This window comes from Haemaphysalis longicornis, unplaced genomic scaffold (genome assembly GCF_048455015.1).
Source record: "Haemaphysalis longicornis isolate Haplotype H1 unplaced genomic scaffold, Haemaphysalis longicornis Haplotype H1 scaffold_1, whole genome shotgun sequence".
NCBI classification, from domain to species: domain Eukaryota; kingdom Metazoa; phylum Arthropoda; class Arachnida; order Ixodida; family Ixodidae; genus Haemaphysalis; species Haemaphysalis longicornis.
In genome coordinates, this window is record NW_027526203.1 from 479,388,780 (window position 1) to 479,404,040 (window position 15,261).

The 15,261-nt window shown below is 49.8% G+C and overlaps 1 protein-coding gene across 1 annotated transcript in view; it reads right to left on the bottom strand.

Moving 5' to 3' along the window:
• Positions 1 to 8,655: 8,655 nt before the first annotated feature.
• The window catches only part of LOC144162808 (uncharacterized), a 58,326-nt gene continuing 51,720 nt past the window's right edge, over positions 8,656 to 15,261 (bottom strand). The window contains exon 6 of the mRNA XM_077693475.1: positions 8,656 to 10,361. Coding sequence (XP_077549601.1) covers positions 10,228 to 10,361 — 134 coding nt within the window. The 3' untranslated portion in view covers positions 8,656 to 10,227. The remainder of the gene's footprint in view (positions 10,362 to 15,261) is intronic.

Here is a 15,261-nt window from a genome sequence, read left to right on the forward strand (position 1 = left end):
CTGTTTTGTTTCCTCGTGTGTTTTGTATCCAGTGAATGGCCACGCCCGTGTGTGTTATCTGTATTTGAAGCGGTGCGCGTCTTATCTTCCCTTTCTTTTGTATGCTCCGCAGGCTTACTGATTTGACAGAAAGAGCGTTTCGCCCTGTCGCCACTAGAGTGGAATAATCTCAAGTGTTCTTTATTTAATTAGACTGCTCCAGAATGTTCACGCACAAAGCTGCTTGTGTGTTCTTTGAGTTCTTAGCGGGGCACAGGTTCGCTCCAATGACCTCTTGTTCCTGGAGAAAACCTCCGTCGTCGTTGGCTACGTTACATCTGATGGAGGTGCTTGTACATGCACCCTAAACCCTCTTCAAGTCGCCAACCAAGCCCAACTTGTGCCAGCCGCCAGCAGCAAGGCCTCCAACCCGAGTTGTGACTACTACCGGGGAATGTGAAGAAGGTAGGCGTCGCGACCGGCGCCATGAACAACGTAGCAACAATAACCAACGCTGCCAGCACTCCTGTAGTTCTGCATGAACATCGGGAGTCACCATCATTTCATAGGTCACCTGCGGAAGATCCTAAACAATGGCTGGAACATATCGAGCGGTTCCGGATATTTAACCGATGGGACGACGACGAAACATTTAGGCAATTGTTGTTCAATTTTCAGTAAAAACGGGATACGTAAATTAAAATGGAAGTGCCGAGTTGGTCTGGTTGGAAGTAAAGATAAGTACAGGGAAGGGGTGTATCGACAGTTTGCGTTTCAGCAACAAAAAAAACAAAGAAAATCCAGTCACAAACAACGCCTGCGTGATTGAAGCGCCTGGATGCCATCATGAGACATTAGCTGGGATAAGGAATCGTTCGGCGAGTATTCGGAATAGATAAATCGAATTGTCTTCCTTTGTATTCTTTCAATTTATTAATGTTCGCTTTTGTGTGGGGGTCCCATACGACAGTGGCGTATGGGGCCCACATTGCTTATTCAGCTTAAATGGCTTTCAGAGCCGCATGTTCGACAGTGTCTCCCACTTCTAAGCACCCGCTCATGAACGGTTGTCGGTTTAAGAGTGCACAGCTTGGGAGTGGAGGGAAGAGGGGTGCCGCTAAAGCTTTCATGCCTTTACTGTTGACATGTCCGTTGTGCTGGCGTGAGGTTTAAACGTGGCCGTCAACAGCCCAATGCGACCGGTCAATTGGCTTGACGTGTTACCCAGACAGTAAGATGCTTACGACGCGGGAGGGAAAGAGACAGCACTAAGTTTGTACGCTAAGATAAAGCTCGGTCGTAAATTACAAACAAGCGTGTTTTGTTTTGTGCACTTCGTGGAGTGCGTGCCGCTTCGCAGGTTATCCGTTTTCAGAGTGGAAGGGCACTATTTTTTGCCAGAATTGATACATTAATGCATTTTTTCCCTCGGACCATGTCTAAGTGGAGCGCATTATATAAATCATATTCTGCATGACTTACTTAGAGTTATTGCATTTCTTGCTGCACTTGAGTTGTTTTACTTGCACATGTATATCTGCCAAATGCCCTTCTTGCTTGTACGGTTAATTTCGTACGCAGTATGTACGACATAAAAAAATAAATATTTTTGGCCCACCTCGGCTTTGCACGAGGGCCAGTTGCTGTTCATCCGGGAGGGATTTGCAGCTACTCGACCAGCTGGAAGTTGAGGTGACAGTGGCGGCGGCAGAGACTTTCCATTTTTGCGCGACCATTCACGCTCATTTTGGGGCTGACGCTTGTTCAATTTCGGCTCTTCTTCCACCAAGCGAATGACATGCGTCCGTCCCATAGCGAGTTAAAACCTCGAGGGCTTCGACTTCTATACTAGTGGACACAAACGTGGGTATCCCTTTCGCTGCCGAGTCGTAGGCATCTCATTGTGCAACACACCAACCCAGACCTTAATCGCTCGATTGCAAGGGGCAGCTGACAGGGCGCATTGAGCCAAAATACTCCCACTTTTAAATCTTCCACCACCACAACGGGTATGTTATCAGCAACGGCATAAAGTCCTGCTGTGCGTGCATGCTTCCTCCCTCAACCCCCAACCCGCGCACGCCTAAACCGGCATCCGGGAATGGGCGCATAATTAGGCGCTACATACACCGGCGAAGGGGGAGGGAAGACTTTATATGCGGCCAGACTAAGATCTTTTATTATCCTTTCTCAGAGTAACTATGGCCAGCCGGTCAACGAGGGCCATCTACGCGACAGTGTCGCTCGGAATGGCTTTCAAGCTAAAGAAGAATTAGGTACTCACGCCGGCGTTCAAACGGGCAAGTTTCTTTAAGCCCAGAGGGACCTGCGGATAGTGTGCGAGGTGGAATTTGAGGCGGAAACGGCCGCGGCTACATTCTCGGTGGCGGCGTTGGCGGTGGCTTTCATGCGTTTTTACACTCATTCGCGCTGCTTTTGATTCTCCGCAATCATCTGATAACGGCGCTACGGCCGCTGTCAGCCGACTGAGCAACTTGTGAAAGAGAGATCGACGGTGGAGAGGGGAATAACTGTTCGGAAAGAGGGGCTAGCGTTGGCGAGGAGTAGCCCCGGAGTGGCGCCGAGCATATTGGCTTCACCAGAATGAAAAGGTGGGGAGTGAGACGTATACTGTTTCGCGGTAATATTGGTTATCCTGCGTACATCGGACGCCACCCACTGCGTCCGGAGCTTCCGTGACTGCCAGAGACGCAAAAAACCGCCGACGGGACCCGGCAGACTTCTGCAGCCCATCGCCGTACCATCAAGGCCCCTCCAACAGATTAGAATGGATCTTCTTGGGCCGTTTACACACCAGCCGGAAAGAAGTGGATTGTCGTAGCTACAGACTACGTGACAATCTACACTGAGACCGGAGCTCTTCTGATTGGAACTGCACAAGAAGCCGCAAAGTTCTTCATCCACCAAGTTCGCTGCGAAAAGGAGCCCCTGAAGTCCTAATTACGGACCTTAGAACGGCCTTCACTGCGGAGCGCATGCAAGGAGTCTTACGCTACAGCGACACGGATCCCCGAAGAAACACGGCGCACCACCCCCAAACGAACGGACTAACCGCCCGCGTGAACAAGGCGGTTGCGGATATGCGGTCTATGTATACGTCAACATTCAGCATAATACGTGGGGCAAAGTCCTCCCTTACGTCACATTTGCGTGCAACACGGCTATGCGCGAAACTACTGAAATTACCCCGTTCGAACTTGTCTATGGAAGGCAGCCTACGAATGATCGACGCCGTGCTGCCGCACGTTGAAGACAAGGGCCACGACGCCGACGCCCAAGGGTACCTGCAATGTGAGGAAAATGACCGCCAGCTTCCTGGACTTCATCTTAAAGGTGGAAGCGCTCACACAACAGGGACGAAAGTAGAAAAAAAAAAACAGACGACACGGCGCTAACTCGCTAATATTTGTTTATTGAAAAGAACCACAAATATGTACTTGCAACATCTCACGTGTAGCGTTCATCTCGCCCAAGATAAAACCATGAATGTCACTTTTTACATGGATTAAATACATACCGGGTTCCCGCGACAATCGAAGGGTAATGACATTAACAGAGTGAAACCGTGCATGCTATAATACGCCGACGACATTACTTTCTGGACTACCTCTGGTTCCAGTGGAGAACAGCAAGACGCCCTCCAAAAAGCTGTACACACCGCCGTCAACTACCTGCGTACCAGGGGCCTGACCTGTGAACCTGCTACATTAGCCCTTGTCATCCTGCGGGCGCGATCTTGTGGCCGCCCTCCTCCTCCCACACGTGATCCTGAAGTGTCGATTGAAGGCGAACTCATCCCTTCGGTGACCACCCTCCGCGTCCTCGGCGTCCCCTTCGATCGGGACGGCACGGGCACAGCGCTCGTTCCGCAACTCCAAACACCCATTACTCTCATAATCCATCTTATCCGCGGAATCCGCAGCCCACATCACGACCTCACACCATCGGAAATTTGTTATCTGGTCCAAGCTCTCCTGATCAGCAAAGTCACCTATGCAACACCGCACCTCAATCTTCGACAACAAGAAACCGCAAAAATTGAAGCCCTCATTCGTAAAGCCTACGAAACGGCTCTTGGCCTCCCCATTTACACCTGCACGGAGACACTGCTCAAGCTGGGACTACACAACGTCCTTCCAGAGCTTGTGGAGGCTCAGAGAAACTCTCAACTTCTAAACCTCAGCTTCACACCAACTGGCCATTCAGTTCTCCGCACGTTCGGCTACCCTACGCCGCCAAATCAAGACCGAGCACAACGTCTCCCAACTACCATCAAGCCCCGCATCCATGTTTCCCCCATACCGCGCCATATGCATCCCACCTTCTACCTAGGCTGTCGGGAAGCGCGGGTCCGCTATCTCATGAAGAAGCTAGCTGATGACCTCCAGGTTCCGTTATACTGACGTCGCCTACGACTCCTGCACTCGACGTACAACTTCGGTCACCCTAAATCACGCCGGCCGAATCTCCACGGCTCCCACCACGCACACCATCAAAATACAGACGGCAGAAGCTCTGGCAATCGCCTTCACAGCCACCACCCACGCCAAGCATCCGCACATCACTGTAGTATCGACTCACAACAGGCATGCCGCCTCTACTAGACAGGTGTAACCCACCCCAGGCCATTCCTCTCCTCCAGCGTCTACCTGACGAGACCACCATTACGATAGAATGCTTTGTTGGGCGTGTTGGTTCATGGCTTCAAAAAATTAAAACGAGTGCATAGGACGAGCACACAGAAACACATTAGACTGGACGAGCGCTCACTACCAACTATTTTATTTCGAAACCCTTCTCTGCATATAAACATCAACACCACAGAGGCGCGCCTGCGCACAAACACCTGAAGAGCAAGCCACATGCGCCCTACCGATTGCGAAATAAAAGGCGGAACTCGCTCTCCCGCAAACACACCGACGTCGTACTGACACAATCAGTGCCCCTATATTTGATAAAGTATGCCTCCAAAAATTCGCGTGCCACCGTGCCTTTGCTGCGTCCCAGCACCCTCAACTCATGAAACAAAGGCACGCATTTGCATTTTGCGTAGTGCACAGGAAGATTCGCACCGCTATCACTTGTGAGTGATAGCTCATGTTCACAGGGCCCGGTCGTTCATACACCGGCCGATTTGCCCTATATAGGACTTGCCGCAGTCCAGTGGCAACTCATAAACAACAGACACTGCACAGTCCACATAGCGCCTGGCGGGCTTCTTTCCGCAAGCCGCCCTTTTTCTTGCATCCCCAGGGATGCGCGCACACAACATTGACAGCCTTCGCGGCCCTGAAAAAACGACAGGGACATTGTGCTTGCTCGCCACCTTCTTAAGGTTATGTGTCACCTTGTGGATGTATGGTATCACCTCGGGCCTGTCGGTGCTCTTTTGCCTTTCTTTTTCCCTCACCTTGCCTTTTAGTTTCTACAGCAGGCATTCCGCAGTCGCCACCAGAATGGTATTAGGATACGCTGACGACCGCGACCTCTCAATCTGCTGGTGAAAACTGGTGGGGGCCGCATGTTCGCAAGACTTTTGGAGGGCGGATTCTAGACAGAGTGTAGCAATTGCTCGTTTTACCGTCTTTGAGTGTGCCGAATTGAATTGCAGCAGTCGTTTGCGGGAGCGTGGGTTGTACGCCCAGCATACATGGGTTTGCAGCAGAGAAAGCGTAAGATCTAGAAACTACAAGTGCCCCTCGGCAGGCAGCTCCTGTGTGAAAGCCAAGCCTTGTCCCATCTCATTAAAAGTGACCAACACGTCTTTAAAACAATCACTATAGTCATTAAAACCATCACTAAAATTGATAAAATCCAGCTTCTTAAAAACAACTAAAAATCATCCACATATCTAAACACCTTAAGCACTTTGCTTCCATTAAAAGCACTGCGGAGACGTCTGTCTACTGCCGACAAAAATATTACACAGTACCGGCTCCACACACGACCCAATGCAGATACCTCATTTCTGAACGTATAACTTGCTGTCAAAGGGCACGACCGTGGCACCTAAATAAAACTCCAAGAGGGACACGAAGTCGTCAACGCATATTCCAGCACTATTTTGAAATGATATGTCTCCATTCTCCTCAATGCACTCTCTAAAAGCAACAAACAATTCATTGTGTTGAATGGAGTCAAAAAGGCCTTCCACATCCACGAGAAAATAAATACCCATAGAAACATTGTCACGTAAAAAGTCAATCACATCGAGCGAATTTCTTGTCGCAAAGGGGTCCTGGATGGTCAAACCACCTAAATGTTTCAGCAGGTACCGGCTTACGTGCAGCTGCCAGGAACCCTTCTCGCTAACAATGGACCTAAAGGGTGCCCCATCTTTATGCGTCTTCGCGGTAAAGAAAATCGATAGACAATTACCTTTGCTGCTAGGAATGTTCTTCCTGCGCACTGCGCAAAATGCAAATGCGTGCCTTTGTTTCATGAGTTGAGGGTGCTGGGACGCAGCAGAGACACGGTGGCACGCGAACTTTTGGAGGCATACTTTATCAAAAATAGGGGCACAGATTGTGTAACTACGACGTCGGTGTGTTTGCGGGAGTTCGAGTTCCGCCTTTTATGTCGCAATCGCTAGGGCGCATGTGGCTTGCTCTTCAGGTGTTCTGTGCGCAGGCGCGCCTCTGTGGTGTTAATGTTTATATGCAGAGAAGGGTTTCGAAATAAAATAATTGGCAGTGAGCGCTCGTCCAGTCTACTGTGTTTCTCTGCCCTCGTCCTTTGCGCTCGTTTTAATTTTCTGACACCGTTACGATCGTCTGGACTCCCGGGCACTCCGGCCTTCTGGGGAATGAAGCGGTCCACGCCGCCGCCCGAGCTCTGCATATCCGGGCATTCTCCACCGATGGTCAAGTGATCCCATCGCCCCGCACGAACGACCACGACCTCCAAATTCCTCTCGATAATACGTACAATGTCCTTCTGTCCCACTACACCCTTACCCGCCGGGTCTACCCCTCTCCACCCCACTCCCTCACCAACCACCAAGCCATAATCTATCGTCGCCTTCAGACGGGTACCTTTTACAATCACGCCATCCACCACTAGATCGCACCCACTATCTACCCCCGTCAATGCAACACTGCGACACCCCACTCACCACATTTCACCTCGTGTACTCCTGTCCCCACTCCTCCAACCCACCCATTTCCTACCCCGGAGCAGTGGGAGACTGAGCTGACCAGCCCGGACCCGGCCGCCAGAGGGCCTTGGTTTCTCAGGCCATTGAGTCGGCCCGGTCAAGAGGCATCCTGGACTAGGGACGCTTCACCACCACCCTTTCCCTTCCCTTTTGCTCTAATAAACGCTTTCTACTACTACTAGACGATTTTTTCGTTTGTAACGCATTAAACCATCTTGCGCACTGGATGAACTTACCTTCAATGTTTCATTCCTAAGAAAGCAATGCTTTTCGACGTAAGTAACTGTTTCGGGTTTCTTCTTCTCCGTGGCATTGGCCGAGTTTTTCGATCTAGATAAACAAAAACGCCCCTAGTGTCGGAATTTCGGCACACGTAAAGATCCGTGGATGAGCTACATTTCTTCACTACGACGCACCTCATAGTCCAATTGTGCATTGGGTGTTCCAGGGTTAGCTTTAAGGGGACAGACAACCGATTTTTGTCGAGTATATACTCTCTATCCCAAATGAAAGGCACCATCACTTAAAGCACCTTGACGAGAAGCGGTTTTGCTGATAACGCCCTAGAACTTTTTAAATCGAAATTTTTAGATCTGCTAGCCGTATGTGTCCCTCCCAAAAATGATGCTGGCTACCATGACATAGAGTAGCTCGGCAACATACTTTTGTCTGTATGCGAAATGAAAAACGATATTTAAAAACTTGTCCCCAGCTAAAAAAGTTTAAATCGCAGGCTTTTTCTGTTCCGTTATGTGTTTTTTTTTTAATGAAACGGTCTATTGTGCACGAATGCGCCATCTGTTGGGATAGACGATAGGTAGAATGTGGCTTCACGTTGTGGTGGTGGGAAGTTCGATTCTCCCCGGGCGCGACGTTTTTTTTTTTTTTTTTAAGCTGACGTTGGCGTATTTGGAAGCTGGAATCAAATATTTTGGCACAGCAAACGCCCCTGACTCAGGCAGAATCGTCAAAGCTCCTTCGCTGGGTCTGCTTACTGAACGCTGCCGTTGATTCTGGGCATGGAAGCTCAGTTAGCAACACTGAGAGCCACCCAGCGACGGCGGGTGGCGTGTCTTTAAAAATTTCAAGATAATGTTTAGAAATACATATACAAGTTAACCTTGCACAAATACTTGTGTTAAAAGGTTTTCAATACGTAAATAAACGTTTCAGCAGTTACAGTAGCTGCTAGGTTTGGAGGTCACGTGACAGGGACACATATTGTAGTGTCAAGTTTCGACACTACGAACCGCCACCCTTCCCATTTTAGAAAGTTTGCTGCCAACTTAAAATTATTTCCGCCAATTTGTTTAGAAATTGCTTGTGGTTTCCGGTCTATATAAAACGCCGGCTTTCATAAGAGCTAGAGAACATATACACGAAAAAAATCGGCTGTCGGTCCCTTTAAACTTAATGAGCGTCCGAGACACACGGCCGCTGGGTCCAAACTGTGCGCATAATAAGACACTTCATGCAAGGTGAACAAACTTTATTGCATGTAGAATTGCACTGAATGCCTATAAATAAGGAAGAGAAACCAATGATGACACGTCATCTGGAGAGACTCGTGAAATGCAGCTTTGAATGGAAGTGCCGATTCGTGCCAGCGATATCGACGAGTGCGTGCTCGTCGCGAACGCTCCTGGTCCGCTCCCGTCTGTAGCGATCTGCAATGAGCACCTCCGGGACGAATTGGCACCAGTCTCCCTGGAGTATGCCTGCCCGAGTTTCGCAGGGATTTGTGCTTTCGCCCGGCAGCACTGTGCACTTGGCTCGCAGCCGACATGCTTGCCTACTCGAGAAAGGGTTGCCGACGAGCTGCTTCCCCCGCATGTACTATTGCGTTGGGTGTGACCTACGCGGTGTCGATGTGCGCCCGTAACGACTTCGGCCGTTCCCGTCGGCGGGAACGGCCGAAGCCGTTACGGCCGTTCCTGTCGCACTGAGGCTTCCGAATGCGGTCGTATTCATCTAGGTTTTTGGCCGCCATCTGGAGGATGCACAAAGCACGCCGCAGCGCCAAAAGAGGCGTCGTAACGGCTTTGTTACGCGGGTAAATGGCGTGGTTTTTCTGTCGCTTTTCGTGTGACATAAATTGGACCGATGAGACGGATTCCTCAACGGGACACTATGGCTATCGCGCGCAAGGTTGTGGACACGCAATCGGAATTGTACTGTCGAAATTGCGGCTGCCAGCAGCGGTCGATGAATGTCGCACAAAGCACGATGACCTTCCGCAAAGATTGTGAAGATAGGCGACATGCGCGTAAGGATACCACTCGTAAGCGTCGCTTTGTTCAACATGGAGATCGTGCTCCTGTCAGAATGTTTGTCGTTTTGTCAACGTTTGGTGTGCCAGCATCCTTTTACATGTATGCTGCCAACGCGCAGGTAACTCTGCGTTACATATTGTGTGACCTTTTTTTTTCTTTTACGTGGAAAAGATCCATGCACTACGGCGAAGGGGAAAGCGACAGCGGCCCGCTGAGCTCAGTGTGTGTGTGTCCCCTTTTGCCCCCGCACTGGCTCCATCTGCTGTAAAGGGTCACAAAAAATTGCCCGAGTGCACCGAAGGAATGTCGTCGCGGTGAGATTGTTGGCCGCGACAGCTTTCCTGCACAAAATGTCCGCGTTGCAGCAGTGATAGTTTGTCTACCGTAAGAGTGCGACTAAATATGTAGCATTTGCGACGGCGCGAGGAGTGTGGGAATGGCGAAAGCGTTTGGCACACAGTGCAAAACCGCTGTACAGTGAAGTACTACGCTTTCCGCCCACGTGGGCCACACCGAGCGCAATGGCACACGACCTGTGTGCCCACCAGTGCGAACGACGAGATCATCCACCCGGTTGCGCATCGTCAACAGGCGGGCAGCGCTGAGCAGCCTTCCCTTCAACCCGGCATCAGCAAGGCTGTGCTTGCTGAGTTGGGAGCGTCCCCCGAATTCGTTCGGCCAGCCGCAGGATGAGATGCATGAAAACCGACGTCAGACAGTTTACGCGGGCCAGCCCGAGAGGTGAACGGCCACGGCGAGAGCATCCAGTGCCCGCAGACCGGCGCCGTCCGGACGACTCTAAGGCATGGTGACACCACTGCACCACTTGTGGTCTCCGGGCAGCAGGATCCAGTCGACCACGTGGATGACTCCGTTGGAGGCGGGAATGTCGGCTCGGTAGAGCGGTGAGTTGTTGGCCTCGTACAGCCTCCCTGCGGGGCGAAGGGAGGAAGGAACGAGCGAGAAATATATTGCCACTCATTTGAGAGAGCAGCCTTTGGGAAATTTCGCAGGGAGTGCTTTCAGCTACCTGGGAAGACGCAGGCGAAAAGAATGACCTAGGCCATGATTGACACAATGCGGCGGGATGGTGTGAAGGTGCAATGAATACAGAACACAGAATCTGGTTTATGCTACCAAGGAACTTGACTGGGCGACTGGAGTGGGGCCTCATTTGTTCGCATCACTTGAATGCTAACGTACAGTTAACACAATGGCAACTGCGTTCTCAGTGCTGGCCCATGATATATCATTACTGCCCATATTGCGTCACGGTAGCACGAAATTATAATTTTTTTATATATATCGGGTTTTTCAGTTCAAAACCGTCAGTTTTTGCAGTCAGTCAGTTTGTTCTCTTAAGAAATGGCCTTTGATTTTTTTATGGCTCCACTACACATCATCGAACACTCCACTTACTTCCCCGAGGAGTGCCACATTCTATGGACTCCTGGCCATTGTGGGTTGGCCGGCAATGAAGCGGCACACGACGCAGCCCGAGAAGTTATACACCGGGCCGTTGCCCTCGACTCCCCCCTCCCACCCTGGATGCCTACCCCCTACTCACCTACAACGACATTGTCACACATTATAAGCTATCTCGTCGCACCTTACCGCCACCTCACCCCTCTCTAACAAAGGCTGACGAAATCACTCTCCGCCAAATTCAAACCCGGACCTTCCCTCACAATACACAATGGCATTTGATCTTCTCCACCTCTTACTCACCACAGGGCAAGTTTTTCCCCGAAAGAGGTACCCTTTATCGCATCGTATGGGAATGCTCCCACACACCTGAACTACCTTCCGATCCCCACCCTTCCCCTTCACAGTGGGCGCCGCAGCTGTCCAGCTCTGAACTCGGCTCGATCCCAGCGTAACCTGGTGAGACGGGCTCGGATGGCCAGCCAGAGCCGGGCACTGCTGGTCTAAAGAGTCCCCCCACTGGTCTGCCTCCACACACGGAGTCAAATTCGGATTCAGTAAAAGTTTATTCCTCTTCCTCCACTGCACTGATTCTCCTCCGTCATTCTACCTCAGCACCGGGCTTCAGAAGACTACCGTCCTTCGAGGATATTTGCACCGAAGCGAGCAAATACGCAGCCAGTCTTGTGAAATCGACAAACACTGGCTAATGTTATTACAAGGTACCGTCTTCGCATTTATTTTGATAGAAAAAGACGCTGGCGAAGAACGTCTCGTAGGCCCTGCTTCGGTTCCCGCGGCTCGATCGGGATGCAGGTATAGGATAGCGCGGTTTTATGTCCTCCGCTATCCCTCCTTAGTATGTAGCATTACCTCTCCTCTGTAGCATTATTTCGAAGTTGTATTTTATTGTACTCACATTGGTACACGAGGAATACGTCCAAAATAAATGTTTTTTATCTCAGTATAAACAAATTTAACGTGCGCGCGAGAACATGGCATTAGAACTTGGTGACGCAGGGCTGCTCGCGTTCCCAAATTAGTTGCAGCACCTGTAAAAGTACACAGCTGCACTCACATGCTTCAAAACTATCGGTTAAAATGGGCGCAACTTTCAAGTTAGCTGCAGTCAGATTGAGGTTTGCCTCTTACTGTTTTCAACTGTTAATGGCTCAATCAATAACATCTATAATGACAGCGTTGACTATTAGCTGAGACGAGCGCCAATTTTCTGAGCGCAGTTCGGATTTGAAAGGTCGTGCGCGATTTTTACTCCTTTTGGCACTTTTTTTTCTGCCTTAAAACTTGGTCCTTCTGACGCGGTCTCCTGAATTTTTGGTTAATTCATAATCAAAGCGCATTGCAAGAAGTTAAACATTAACATCTCAGTTAGGTCTCCCTTCCTTAGTTTGATAGCGGAAGCGCAGTGCAATGTATTTTGTATACACTCACCCAATTCTTTCAATTCTTTTCCCTTGTTGCCCCTCTTCCAAGAATAACAAAAATATTGGTCGCCATCCCGCCCTGCGAAATCGGATGTCCAGCAAAGCTGTGGTAAACCACTACAGATGGTGATGGCGGAGGGTATGAAATGTTTTTCGTCGTCTCAGCCGGCTTGTCGCTCGCGTTCGGCTAGCGGGTACAGAGTGTCGGCACTCCTTCCTCCTATTGTTCCGTGCCGCCGGCATGACCATTGGTCAGTTCGCATTGCGTGAAATTTGTTTAGACTTCCGTGGTTAATGGGCGCCGCCATTTTCTTGTTTATGCGTTTTAGTAGGTCAACTCTTGTAGGCTTAGCTCGTCCTCCCTGCTCGGCGGATGCACGTGACTGACGTCGTTCCCAATGAGAATAAAAACGCGTGCAACAGCATTTCACCAGCAGAACTGTGCTCAAAGATGCCGTTTTGCTGCATCTCCGGTAGTGTTGCTAACAAACTACTACGATCCGGTCGAAGACGTAGATGCGAGGCCGTAGATGCGGCAACCTCGCAACACTGATGAGCGCTAAAATGTCCGCCTTTGATGACTTGCGTGCCTGTCTCAGTGGTGGTACTGTAAGACCTTACCTACTGACACTACGCTCGGCTTCTCTGGCGGCAAATGCTGGATCCTGCCTAGCCTGACGCATGCGCTGGGCGTCTTGGGCAACAACTTCTCTATTTAGTGACACTAGTCCTGCCTAGCCTTCAAAGATAATATGCAAGCGTTATCCGCAAAGATATGACAGGTTTGCAGCCAGTTGAAAATAAACAAACAGGATATTAACCCAAACATACTTTTTGCTGACAACGTCAATTAGTAAGCCAGTTACCCCTCAAGCGTTGATTAACCTGGGATCACTGTTTGCGAACTGGTGATAATTTGTGGCCGAATATGAAGCATCGGCTAGGCTTCATGCAACACACGTAGCGCTTGTAAAGCTGCCTCGAGTGTCTTTTCGTTAACGTTAGTAAAGGAAAAATGGACCTGTCCACAAGCCTATTTGCAATACAGATTACACGCGTTACATGCGCATGTAAAAAAGGACGCGGGGGCTGGGATCGGAACCCATGAACGTCGTTGGGACACTGTATCTCCTACACTGTTCTCACTCCGACTATGTGTCGAGGCCTATCCGGCAGCAGCTTTTGTAGATTTCCGGCTTCCGCTTGCAGGTGCCGTTACCGGGGAGAACTTTTCTTCGGCCAGCATGAAGATCCGGGGCGCGATAAACAGGAACACATGCCGGGTTCAGCAGCAGGCCGCGTTAGATAAGCTGGTGGGCCCGCTGCCATACGTAAAAACCGTCGCTGTCCGAGCGAGCAGGCGACGAGGCTGTCTCCATCCCCGCAGAGCAGCCCGCCCACGCCACGCACGCATGCGCGCTACTTTTTCAGCGTTTACACTTACGAAACACTTCATCAGGGGCCCTATTCTCGACTGCACAAATTGCCGGCAATTCGCCGTGTTTTTTTGCGTAAGCACGACGTAAGCAATCAGTGACGTGCTGCACCTATAGCTATGACGATATGCAGTGTAATTTGACGATTCACTCATAAATATTCGCAACCAAGGTATCAAATATTGTGCATAAAAGATATAAAAACACTTGGCATGTACTACAAAAATTAAGACGGTAGCTGAGGCTGACCAGAAAAACCTGAGGCTGACCAGGTCAAAATTGGCGTCAACACCACAGGGCGACCGAGTAACGTTGATCCAAAAGTGAGCGAAAGGCGGATATGTCGAGCTAAAGAACATCACACAATTTCTTTACCGTATCTATATATTTCAATCGCTTTTAGTAATGTAGCAGGGCTCTCTGCTTCAATGCAAGCTTTGTTGCGTTATCACCTTCCCTGCCGCCACCGCCGCCACACCATCGTTTGCTGCTATGTCACAAGTTTATGGCGTGATCACAGAAAAAGACGGCACGACCATCGCTTTTATGACATATAAGAGCAGCGAAGCGCTACGCCTGATAACCGCGGAGCGCACCGATGTCGCCGATTCACTCATTCGTCAATCTCGACTTCAATCAGCGCTGTAATGAACCAAAGAGTCACTTTTCTTTGTTATTTTTCTCTTGAGTTCGATCATGTGACCCAACAGCTTACTAGGACGAGTGTGGGCAAATGCCATGCATTGGGTTCTCTTTGTCATGGAGAGGCTTGCACTGCCCTCTTATGTTGCGGTTACTCCAAACAAATATTTTATTTTATTGCCAAACATGAAAGCAAAATACTGCACGTTATTTGTATGCTCCATGGTCGCTGACTTGGAAGCAGTTGAAACTATAATTTGTTTCGGTAGGAAACATGCTTTAAACAGCGTGCATGCGAAACTGCTCCTGCTGCAAATTGGCGGACATTTCGCGCCGCCGAAAGCCGGGGCAATTTTTTGTTCTATTTTGCTTGTATTTTGCGACAAAAACCGCCGCCATTTTTCAAGCTGTTACGTAACAGTACGTCACTTTTACGCAGACTGAAGTTGCCAATGTGTGACGTGATCGTTCCCGCGAACTGTATAAATTACGTCACGCCTTCTCAGCCAATCACAGAGAGGGCGTGTATTACGAGCAGTATTGTTGTTGAATGGCAAAGACCAGCTACGTAGTCATGTCCGGTGAATTTAGTCTAGTTTTTCATTGCCGGCCAAGAATTATGCGCTTTCAGTAAAGAGAAATAATGCAAACTTTAGAAGTGGTGCCAGTAAACGTCATAAAACGTCAAAATGACGACAGCACACACAACCACTTTGTCAAGCAGAAGCACGTGACCAAAACTGAAAGGCAATCAGAAAAGACTTCCGGCAAATTGCCGGGAAACATGGCGAATTGCCGGCAATTTGTGCAGTCGAGAATAGGGCCCCCGATCGCGTACGGTGATACATAGTTTCTAACCTACATATTTTACTCTGCGCTTTTCG